General features: G+C 44.3%; 1 protein-coding gene and 1 long non-coding RNA gene across 7 annotated transcripts in view; both read left to right on the top strand.

The window, feature by feature from the left end:
* The window catches only part of fgd (faciogenital dysplasia), a 94,145-nt gene that overhangs the window by 77,894 nt on the left and 3,751 nt on the right, over positions 1-12,500 (top strand). For all 6 annotated transcript variants that reach the window (XM_056242601.1, XM_056242603.1, XM_056242600.1 and 3 more), the window contains 6 exons: positions 4,120-4,258; positions 5,424-5,482; positions 5,867-6,013; positions 7,694-7,786; positions 10,577-10,656; positions 12,391-12,421. In XM_056242601.1, the coding sequence (XP_056098576.1) occupies positions 4,120-4,258; positions 5,424-5,482; positions 5,867-6,013; positions 7,694-7,786; positions 10,577-10,656; positions 12,391-12,421 (549 nt within the window). The remainder of the gene's footprint in view (positions 1-4,119; positions 4,259-5,423; positions 5,483-5,866; positions 6,014-7,693; positions 7,787-10,576; positions 10,657-12,390; positions 12,422-12,500) is intronic.
* On the top strand, positions 8,006-8,279 carry LOC130077376 (uncharacterized). The gene is made up of 2 exons (XR_008805739.1): positions 8,006-8,176; positions 8,227-8,279. It is a non-coding gene; the product is annotated as an uncharacterized LOC130077376 (long non-coding RNA).

The following is a 12,500-nucleotide window of genomic DNA, read 5'->3' as shown; positions in this document are numbered from 1 at the left end:
GAAGGAGATCCCTGACACACTCGTGTGTGTGTGTGTGTGTGTGTGTGTGTGTGTGTGTGTGTGTGTGCAGAGCATCCAGGTGTGAAGGAGATCCCTGACACACTCGTGTGTGTGTGTGTGTGTGTGTGTGTGTGTGTGTGTGCGCAGAGCATCCAGGTGTGAAGGAGATCCCTGACACACTCGTGTGTGTGTGTGTGTGTGTGTGTGTGTGTGTGTGTGTGCGCAGAGCATCCAGGTGTGAAGGAGATCCCTGACACACTCGTGTGTGTGTGTGTGTGTGTGTGTGTGTGTGTGTGTGTGTGCAGAGCATCCAGGTGTGAAGGAGATCCCTGACACACTCGTGTGTGTGTGTGTGTGTGTGTGTGTGTGTGTGCGCAGAGCATCCAGGTGTGAAGGAGATCCCTGACACACTCGTGTGTGTGTGTGTGTGTGTGTGTGTGTGTGTGTGTGTGTGTGTGTGCGCAGAGCATCCAGGTGTGAAGGAGATCCCTGACACACTCGTGTGTGTGTGTGTGTGTGTGTGTGTGTGTGTGTGTGCAGAGCATCCAGGTGTGAAGGAGATCCCTGACACACTCATGTGTGTGTGTGTGTGTGTGTGTGTGTGTGTGCAGAGCATCCAGGTGTGAAGGAGATCCCTGACACACTCGTGTGTGTGTGTGTGTGTGTGTGTGTGTGTGTGTGTGTGTGTGTGCAGAGCATCCAGGTGTGAAGGAGATCCCTGACACACTCGTGTGTGTGTGTGTGTGTGTGTGTGTGTGTGTGCGCAGAGCATCCAGGTGTGAAGGAGATCCCTGACACACTCGTGTGTGTGTGTGTGTGTGTGTGTGTGTGTGTGTGTGTGTGCGCAGAGCATCCAGGTGTGAAGGAGATCCCTGACACACTCGTGTGTGTGTGTGTGTGTGTGTGTGTGTGTGTGTGTGTGTGCAGAGCATCCAGGTGTGAAGGAGATCCCTGACACACTCGTGTGTGTGTGTGTGTGTGTGTGTGTGTGCAGAGCATCCAGGTGTGAAGGAGATCCCTGACACACTCGTGTGTGTGTGTGTGTGTGTGTGTGCAGAGCATCCAGGTGTGAAGGAGATCCCTGACACACTCGTGTGTGTGTGTGTGTGTGTGTGTGTGTGTGTGTGTGTGTGCGCAGAGCATCCAGGTGTGAAGGAGATCCCTGACACACTCGTGTGTGTGTGTGTGTGTGTGTGTGTGTGTGTGTGTGTGTGTGTGTGTGTGTGCAGAGCATCCAGGTGTGAAGGAGATCCCTGACACACTCGTGTGTGTGTGTGTGTGTGTGTGTGTGCGCAGAGCATCCAGGTGTGAAGGAGATCCCTGACACACTCGTGTGTGTGTGTGTGTGTGTGTGTGTGTGTGTGTGTGTGTGTGTGCGCAGAGCATCCAGGTGTGAAGGAGATCCCTGACACACTCGTGTGTGTGTGTGTGTGTGTGTGTGTGTGTGCGCAGAGCATCCAGGTGTGAAGGAGATCCCTGACACACTCGTGTGTGTGTGTGTGTGTGTGTGTGTGTGTGCAGAGCATCCAGGTGTGAAGGAGATCCCTGACACACTCGTGTGTGTGTGTGTGTGTGTGTGTGTGTGTGCAGAGCATCCAGGTGTGAAGGAGATCCCTGACACACTCGTGTGTGTGTGTGTGTGTGTGTGTGTGTGTGTGCGCAGAGCATCCAGGTGTGAAGGAGATCCCTGACACACCCGTGTGTGTGTGTGTGTGTGTGTGTGTGTGTGTGTGTGTGTGTGTGTGCGCAGAGCATCCAGGTGTGAAGGAGATCCCTGACACACTCGTGTGTGTGTGTGTGTGTGTGTGTGTGTGTGTGTGCAGAGCATCCAGGTGTGAAGGAGATCCCTGACACAGTCGTGTGTGTGTGTGTGTGTGTGTGCAGAGCATCCAGGTGTGAAGGAGATCCCTGACACAGTCGTGTGTGTGTGTGTGTGTGTGTGTGTGTGTGTGTGTGTGTGTGTGTGTGTGTGTGTGTGTGTGCAGAGCATCCAGGTGTGAAGGAGATCCCTGACACACTCATGTGTGTGTGTGTGTGTGTGTGTGTGTGTGTGTGTGTGTGTGTGTGTGCAGAGCATCCAGGTGTGAAGGAGATCCCTGACACACTCGTGTGTGTGTGTGTGTGTGTGTGTGTGTGTGTGTGTGTGTGTGCGCAGAGCATCCAGGTGTGAAGGAGATCCCTGACACACTCGTGTGTGTGTGTGTGTGTGTGTGTGTGTGTGTGTGTGTGTGTGTGTGTGTGTGTGTGTAGACCATCCAGGTGTGAAGGAGATCCCTGACGTGTGTGTGTGTGTGTGATGACAGATGTGTGAGGAACTCATGTGTGTGTGATGACAGACGTGTGAGTAACTCGTGTGTGTGCAGAGCATCCAGGTGTGAAGGAGATCCCTGACACACTCGTGTGTGTGTGTGTGTGTGTGTGTGTGTGTGTGTGCGCAGAGCATCCAGGTGTGAAGGAGATCCTTGATACACTCGTGTGTGTGTGTGTGTGTGTGTGTGTGTGTGTGTGTGTGTGTGTGTGCAGAGCATCCAGGTGTGAAGGAGATCCCTGACACACTCGTGTGTGTGTGTGTGTGTGTGTGTGTGTGTGTGTGTGTGTGTGTGTGTGTGCGCAGAGCATCCAGGTGTGAAGGAGATCCCTGACACACTCGTGTGTGTGTGTGTGTGTGTGTGTGTGTGTGTGTGTGCAGAGCATCCAGGTGTGAAGGAGATCCCTGACACACTCATGTGTGTGTGTGTGTGTGTGTGTGTGTGTGTGCAGAGCATCCAGGTGTGAAGGAGATCCCTGACACACTCGTGTGTGTGTGTGTGTGTGTGTGTGTGTGTGTGTGTGTGTGTGTGCGCAGAGCATCCAGGTGTGAAGGAGATCCCTGACACACTCGTGTGTGTGTGTGTGTGTGTGTGTGTGTGTGTGTGTGTGTGTGTGTGTGTGTGTGTAGACCATCCAGGTGTGAAGGAGATCCCTGACGTGTGTGTGTGTGTGTGATGACAGATGTGTGAGGAACTCATGTGTGTGTGATGACAGACGTGTGAGTAACTCGTGTGTGTGCAGAGCATCCAGGTGTGAAGGAGATCCCTGACACACTCGTGTGTGTGTGTGTGTGTGTGTGTGTGTGTGTGCGCAGAGCATCCAGGTGTGAAGGAGATCCTTGATACACTCGTGTGTGTGTGTGTGTGTGTGTGTGTGTGTGTGTGTGTGTGTGCAGAGCATCCAGGTGTGAAGGAGATCCCTGACACACTCGTGTGTGTGTGTGTGTGTGTGTGTGTGTGTGTGTGTGTGTGTGTGTGCGCAGAGCATCCAGGTGTGAAGGAGATCCCTGACACACTCGTGTGTGTGTGTGTGTGTGTGTGTGTGTGTGTGTGTGCAGAGCATCCAGGTGTGAAGGAGATCCCTGACACACTCATGTGTGTGTGTGTGTGTGTGTGTGTGTGTGTGCAGAGCATCCAGGTGTGAAGGAGATCCCTGACACACTCGTGTGTGTGTGTGTGTGTGTGTGTGTGTGTGTGTGTGTGTGTGTGTGCGCAGAGCATCCAGGTGTGAAGGAGATCCCTGACACACTCGTGTGTGTGTGTGTGTGTGTGTGTGTGTGTGTGTGTGTGTGTGTGTGTGTGTGTGTGTGTAGACCATCCAGGTGTGAAGGAGATCCCTGACGTGTGTGTGTGTGTGTGATGACAGATGTGTGAGGAACTCATGTGTGTGTGATGACAGACGTGTGAGTAACTCGTGTGTGTGCAGAGCATCCAGGTGTGAAGGAGATCCCTGACACACTCGTGTGTGTGTGTGTGTGTGTGTGTGTGTGTGTGCGCAGAGCATCCAGGTGTGAAGGAGATCCTTGATACACTCGTGTGTGTGTGTGTGTGTGTGTGTGTGTGTGTGTGTGTGTGTGCAGAGCATCCAGGTGTGAAGGAGATCCCTGACACACTCGTGTGTGTGTGTGTGTGTGTGTGTGTGTGTGTGTGTGTGTGTGTGTGTGTGCGCAGACCATCCAGGTGTGAAGGAGATCCCTGACGTGTGTGTGTGTGTGTGATGACAGATGTGTGAGGAACTCATGTGTGTGTGATGACAGACGTGTGAGTAACTCGTGTGTGTGTGTGTGTGTGTGTGTGTGTGTGTGTGCAGAAGCAGGACGTGTGTGGGAATCTGACGCTGCAGCACCACATGCTGGAGCCGGTGCAGCGCATCCCCCGTTACGAGCTCCTGCTCAAAGACTACCTGAAGAAACTCCCCGACGGAGCGGCCGACCGCAGAGACGCCGAGAGTGAGTGTCGGAAGTGGTCATGCTTTACACAACACTGAAATAAAGCTCAAATATAAATATTACTTGGAAAAACATTAAAGTTCCCCTGCAGTCGATCATTTTATCCCTTAAAACTCATCTTTGATCTCCAGAATGACATTTAAACGTTTTTCCCATGAAAAAAAACTTCATGTCTTAAAATATCTTGAATGTAACTCGACACCCTCGCCTCATTTAGTATGCGCGGTTCTATGAATATACAAATGAGCCCCGCCTCCACTCACTCACTCACTCAGAGATCCACTGGTTGACGATCACACGTTGTATTTCAAACATGTTGTTTGTGCACTTACTGTAATAAACATCATACAATAGTTCAATCGTTTATAATTCGTCAAGACTTCACATCTGTGTGTGTGTGTGTGTGTGTGTGTGTCTGTGTTTGTGTGTGTGTGTGTGAAGTGCTTGCGTTGACGCTTCCGCTATAACACACACAGAGCACAATATAATCGTGATGTCTCGACTTCTGACGCACAACTTTAACTCTGCATTTCACCTGCTACTTAATTTATATATATATGCTTACATTGTATTTTTATACATTATTATTTATACTTTATTTATTGATTGCAACATTCCATGGCATACTTAATAATTGCATTATATATATATGTAACCTGTCATCTCTCTTTTTGAGGATAGACATGAAAATAAATGGTTGTAGTTTATGAATGCTGTGTAATAAAAGTTTGGTTTGATTATTGCAGAAGTTCAAAAAATGAAAATGTAAAAAATGTGTTTACTGTAAAGCAAATTTACTAAACTAAAATTTTTTTTTATATATATATATATAAAATATATATATTTTACAAAATCATTTTAAAATAAAATCTATAAAATCTTTTTATTCCAAATTTGAAGTTGTAAAGTACTGGTTTACATCATGCTTTAAACACTTAGTTTAATCTTTTGAATGATTCCTAAAATATGTGACAGTTATGCGTGTTAATCCTTCATTATTGACTATATTTGTTTCACAGGGAAATGTGAGAGACAGCATTGATGTTTAAATGAGTTATAATCTGTAAATGTCTGAGCTGACCGTTTTTTAATAATGTTTGATTATAAAGAAGTGACTGATGTGTGTGTGTGTGTGTGTGTGTGTGTGTGTGTGTGTGTGTGTCAGATGCTCTGGAGCTGATCTCCACCGCTGCAAACCACTCCAACGCTGCCATCAGGAAAATGGTGAGAACTCTTCCTTCATTTCTTTATTTTCATCTCACAGACAGGATGTGCTGTTTCCATTTCCTGTGTGTGTGTGTGTGTGTGTGTGTGTGTGTGAACAGGGACTCCTGGGTCGAATGCTCTATATCACTCTCACTTCTCTATCGGCCTCTTTCTAATGCTGTCATGCGGCCAATCACAGTTCTTCTTTTCATCTAATGAGTTTGTGAATGCAAAGCGTTACAAATGACTGAACTTTCCCTCTCTGTGTTTGTGTGTGTGTGTTTGTGCGTGCATGTGTGTGTGTGTGCGCGTGCGTGTTTGTTTGTGTTTGTGTGTGCGTGTGTGTGTGTGTGTGTGTGTGCGCGTGTGTGTGTGTGTGTTTGTGTGTGTGTGTGTGCGCAGGAGAAGATGCACAAGCTGTTGGAGGTGTATGAGCGGCTGGGCGGAGAGGAGGACATTGTTAATCCCGCTAATGAGTTCATTAAAGAAGGACACATCAAGAAGATGTCGGCGAAGAACGGCACGGCTCAGGACCGATACCTGTATCTGGTGCGTCTCCTCCGCTTCTATCAGTGATCACTGTCTGACGATTGTTCTTGCTTCAAGGGTTATCATGGTTTGTGACTCGTTGAAGCAAAACTAGAACGGTTGGTTCACCCAGAATGAAGAAGTTGATGCTCTTCTCTCATACTGTGAAATAGAGCTGCAGGATTATCCGTTAGAGACGGCGATCTGGATCAAACACCAGCGATGTTATTCCTCAGTGGCAGAGATTCTGCTCTATTAACCCTATGATCAAACATTCAGATCTGAGTTCTGATCCAGAGAGAGCCGGCGTCATGAATAGATATGAAACCGCTTCACTAACAGTCTTTCCAACATCACAGGATCATTATATCTGTCTTACAACCACTCAGATTATCACAGGAGTGCTGGAGAAAAGATCATAGTTCAGATATAAACACTGATGTCTACAGTAGAGATCAAAATAGAGTTAATCAGCTTTTGAAAGTAACTTGAGGCTTCACATAAAGATTGTATTACACCGTTACTCCAGTAGGGGGAGACAAGAGACTTAAAATATGTGTTAGTCATTGAATCATTCACTCGAGAGATTCATTCAGAAACACTGATTCATCCAGTACTGAAACAAGTGAAGTCTTTGTGAGTGAGTCATTGAATCATTCACTCAAGAGATTTGTTCGAAAACACTGATTCTACTAGTAATGAATCAAATAAAGTCTTTATGAGTGAGTCGTTGAATCATTCACTCAAGAGATTCGTTCAAAAACACTGATTCTACTTGTAATGAATCAAATAAAGTCTTTATGAGTGAGTCGTTGAATCATTCACTCAAGAGATTTGTTCGAAAACAGTAGCTGTATCTGAAATCTCATACACCCCTTCTATATAGTAGATGAAAATCTGTCTGATTTTCTGTCAAGAGATTCATTCAGAAACACTGATTCATCCAGTAATGAAACAAGTTAAGTCTTTATGAGTGAGTCATTGAATCATTCACTCACACCTGTTGTTGTTGTTGTTGTTGTTTTTTTAATAAATAAAATGAATGAAATATTTGTTAAATAGACTGCAGCAATTAACATTTTGTCAGAACATCAGTAAATTAGGTTATTTTGTTTAGTTGTCTGTTCAGAATCGCGGGAGAATCATACACAGGTGAAGCTCGAAAAATGTGAATATGGTGCAAAAGTTCATTTATTTCAGTAATTCAACTTAAAAGCTGAAACTAATATATTATATAGACTCATTACATGCAAAGTGAGATATTTCAAGCCTTTATTTGTTATAATTGTGATGATTATGGCTTACAGATATGAAAACATATTACACAATATTCTAATTTTGAATTTGGGGTTTTCATAAGCTGTAAGCCATAATCATCAAAATGATAACAAATAAAGGCTTGAAATATCTCACTTTGCATGTAATGAGTCTATATAATATATTAATTTCACCTTTTAAGTTGAATTACTGAAATAAATGAACTTTTGCAGCATATTCACATTTTTCGAGCTTCACCCGTAATCATATTATCGTGATTCTCACTTTATCGTGCAGCTGAAGAGAGGGTGTTTATGCACACATATACACTGTGTCCTGGTAAACTTCGTGAAAGAATCTGCTGATTTATAACAGCTCAACACGTTTATCAGATAATGAATACACAGAAGGGTTATGTTGATGATGATGTTTCTGTTTTGGCAGTTCAATAACATGGTGCTGTACTGTGTGCCGAAGCTGAGGCTCATGGGACAGAAGTTCAGCGTTCGGGAGCGCATCGATATCGCCGGGATGGAGGTACCACTCAATTTTTATCTTTCTGTACATATGTTAGTAATGTTCATAATCTTATATTATTTTTCTATATACTGCTTCTGCTTTTCAGATTATTCTTATTTATTACCCATTCATATTTATTATCAACTGCTATAACTGCACTGCTGGTTAGACGTTACTGTATTTCGTTGCTTTGTACTGTAACATGTGCAATGACAATAAAGTTGAATCTTAGGGCTCTATTTTAACGATCTGAAACGCAAGTGTCAAAGCGCAAAGCGCAAGTAACTTTGTGGGCGGATCCCGGCGCTGTTGCTATTTTCCCGGCGGGATAAATGCCTCTTGCGCCTGGCGCATATCTAAAAGGGGTTGGTCTGAAGTAGCTTCATTATTCATAGGTGTGGTTTGGGCGTAACGTGAAATAAACCAATCAGAGCGTCATCTCACATTCCCTTTAAGAGCGTGATGAACGAGGTGCGCTTGTTCCATGGCGCAAAACTATTATAACGGCGCATTTACGGATCGTTTCACAGCCGAGGAGATCGATGTTCTCGTCAGGGCCGTAAAAGAAAGAGAAGTGACATTGGGGACGGGACAAACCCACCCAAATGGACCACTTGCACTGAACTTCGTGACGTTTGGAAACAATACATATCACTTATTTCCGGTTATGTTTACTTTCAATGTACTGTGATCAATGAGTTGAACAAACGCCAACTAAAAAAAGTGTCAATAATATTTTATATTTTGGACTTTTTTATAGAGGGAATGCATTAACGTCACTTCCCCGCCGGAACACGCCCCCCTCGGCGGGACTGAGTGGCAGAAGAGCTGCTGCGTGACTGGAGTTAATAGGGGAAACTGCGTTAACGCGAGTAAAACAAACTATTATCAGTTTAAACTAAAAGTTGGACTCGATATAGTGTTCCTTACAACTTATCAAAGATCCAGTGATCATGGATATTGACATGCAGCCAGGAATCGTGTTTCCTGACATTTATATGTGCCTGATTTCGACGCCGGGGAAATAAATGAAGACAATTTGCCTGTAAACGTTTTATATAAATACAATATAGATAGGTCTAAATCCGAGTGATCACTTACATTAATGTTATACTGTATATCATCATATCGTCCAGCCCTAAAACTTGTATAGTTTTTTGTCAGTGTTTATTTAAAAACATCCAATTATGCAGAATATAGTCTGTTCTGTAGCTTTTTGCAGTCTGTAAAAATATACAGTACCTCAGATTTCTGGTCAAATCTAGTTGTACAGTCAATCGCAAAGCTCTTTCCCGTTTTAGATGTGTTGTGTGTGATTTTCACGGCGTTCACGCTGAAAACAAATGCTGCCGCTCAGTCTTTTTGCCACTTGTGGGCGTGACCGCATTCACTCCGGCCGACGGTGACGTCATGCGCATACCCTCTATAGACAGAAGAAGGGATGATCTGATGTTTACTGTGTGCAGAATTTTCCAAACTCATCGGAACATGAAGTTTAATCCAATCCAAGCCAATCTGAGAAAGCTGCGGCTGTTAAATATACGCCATTATTTCACCACAGGGTGTCAGTGTTCGTCTACACTAGTGACCGCGACGCTGAAGTGTGTGAGAACAGATCAATAACATCAGTACGAACCACGAACATTTATTTATTTGGATTAAATATTGTAATCATTCAGTGTCATTTTTCAATGTCAATCGTTTTACTATTTACATGTTCATGCCCAAAATGCTTAATTAATATTCCAAGAAGTCAAGTCAAGTCAAGTCACCTTTATTTATATAGCGCTTTTTACAATACAGATTGTATCAAAGCGCTTCACATTGATAACATGAAAGTTGACTGTCATTCTCCTCTACGCTGCGTGCGGTTCTGATCGTAGGCACATCGCGAGTATCCATTCATTCAACTATTTTAAAAAGACAGGAATAAAGCACCAATGCACACAAGAAATACTTTTTATTAGTCAAATTCATTAAAAAAATGTGAACTCAACAGGTATAGAATATAAGTAAGCTAAGAGAAAAATACTGTTAATGAGAAGACATAGGACTGCTGCAGGTTAGTGAATTAATATATATTTATTGTTCAGAATGTAACAGTTGGAAAGAAAATATATTTATAGGAACATTTCAGCAGGCTCAAGATAATTAATACAGAGATCATTATTCATTGTTTTAATCAATTGGCATCCATAAAACGTAGTGATAATCTGCATTCTCATGTATGGACGTGCGATGAACACTTTAACCGGAAACTCCTGATATGTAATAAGTAGAACGCGGAAGTAGTTGTGCAAGTAGTGCATTAGCGTCGGTTAAACATGCATATAATAGTTTGGGTAAATGTGTAAGCTTTATGCCTATTTTTCCCATCGCCATGGACACAACAATGATTTCCCTCGTGTTTTAATATTTTCCCTTATGAAAATGTAGCATTTGCAAAAAGTAAAATGCATTTGAGTAGATGAGAGAATCCTCTACAGTGTATGCGCGTTGTTCACACTCTGTATTATGGCCAAGCATGCGCGCTTAAAATAGCATCTGAATGTACGCGCAACGCGCCACTGACTTTAGACTAGGTTTGTTCTGGTCAGTGGCGGAATTGTTTTCTGGAGCTGCAAAATAGCACTAGGGATTGTTCGCGCCGGAACACGCCTCCTCTTTGCTCCGACTCGCCCAGGGAGCGCACGTTCATTTCTTAGTTTACCGACGTGCGTCTGTGGAGGGAAAAGCCCGCTTTGCGCGGGTGCGAGATACGGCCCATACTCTGATGTCTTTATCTGATCACATGCTGGTTTTCTCCAGGTTCAGGGAAACGTCAAGCAGAACGTCCCGCACGCGTTCACCATCATCGGCAAACAGCGCTCGCTGGACCTGCAGGCCAGGTGACAGCCCCAGAACACACACACAGAACACACACACAGAACACACACACAGAACACACAGAACACAGAACACACACACAGAACACACACACAGAACACACACACAGAACACACACACACAGAACACACACACACACACAGAACACACACACAGAACACACACACAGAACACACACACACAGAACACACACACACACACACACACACAGAACACACACACAGAACACACACACAGAACACACACACAGAACACACACACACAGAACACACACACACACACACAGAACACACACACAGAACACACACACAGAACACACACACAGAACACACACACAGAACACACACACAGAACACAGAACACAGAACACACACACAGAACACACACACAGAACACACACACAGAACACACACACACAGAACACACACACAGAACACAGAACACACACACAGAACACACACACAGAACACACACACAGAACACACACACACAGAACACACACACACACACAGAACACACACACAGAACACACACACACAGAACACACACACACACACAGAACACACACACAGAACACACACACACAGAACACACACACACACACAGAACACACACACAGAACACACACACACACAGAACACAGAACACACACACAGAACACACACACAGAACACAGAACACACACACAGAACACACACACAGAACACAGAACACACACACAGAACACACACACAGAACACACACACAGAACACACACACACACACACAGAACACACACACAGAACACACACACCGAACACACACACACACAGAACACACACACAGAACACACACACAGAACACACACACAGAACACACACACAGAACACACACACACACACAGAACACACACACAGAACACACACACAGAACACACACACAGAACACACACACACACACACAGAACACAGAACACACACCTGACACCGCTCAGCCTTAGCACAGAATATCTCAATCTTCAGTCGGATGGGGTTTTGCTGCTGAAAATGAACCCTTTATGATCATAGATCTGAACTTAAAGGAGGAGTTCACTTCAGATTTAAAATGTCCTGATAGTTTCCTCTCCTCCACGCCATCCAAGATGTTCATGTCTTTCTTTCTTCAGTGGGAAAGAAATGAAGGTTTTTGAGGAACACACTCCAGGTGTTTCTCCATATAGTGACTTCAATGGGGTCCAACGGGTCGAAGGTCCAGATGTGAGTTTCAGTGCAGCTTCAGAGTCTCGACACGATCCAGCCGAGGAATAAGAGTCTGATCTAGACAAACCAGCCGACATTTATAACAAAACACACATTTATATACTTTTAAACACTAATGCTCGTCTTGCTCGAGCTGTGATGCGACACATATTACGTGATCAGGTTGAAAGGTCAAGCGGGACGTAGGAGGAAGAACCGACCCAGTGTTTACAGAGCAAACGTGCAAAGACTGAGTCAAACGCCTCAAAAACCTTCATTTCTTTTCCACTGAAGAAAGAAAGACTTGAACATCGTGGATGGCGTGGAGGAGAGGAAACTATCAGGAAATGTTAATTCTGAAGTGAACTACTCCTTTAAATATGGTAATTTGTGAATGTTTAGAATCAGAGAGCCTTCCAAACATCCTAAAACTGAAACTCACTTGTTGAAGACTCAATCTTTAGGACACTTCATGGACAAACACACAGTATGTGAACTCTGAATGTGTTTTTGTCTCAGGACGGCTGAGGAGAAGGAGGGCTGGATAAAAGTGAGTTATTCTAAACGTTAGAAACACAGACACATGTTAGCATGTTTTTAAAGTGTGTTATTTTAAGTAGTTTTTTTTC

The sequence above is a fragment of the Rhinichthys klamathensis genome, unplaced genomic scaffold, assembly GCF_029890125.1.
Source record: "Rhinichthys klamathensis goyatoka isolate OS25496 unplaced genomic scaffold, OSU_Roscu_1.1 h1tg000732l_1, whole genome shotgun sequence".
Classification (NCBI taxonomy): domain Eukaryota; kingdom Metazoa; phylum Chordata; class Actinopteri; order Cypriniformes; family Leuciscidae; genus Rhinichthys; species Rhinichthys klamathensis.
The sequence above is the reverse complement of the archived record's forward strand: the minus strand, read 5'-3'. Positions and strand labels throughout refer to the sequence as shown.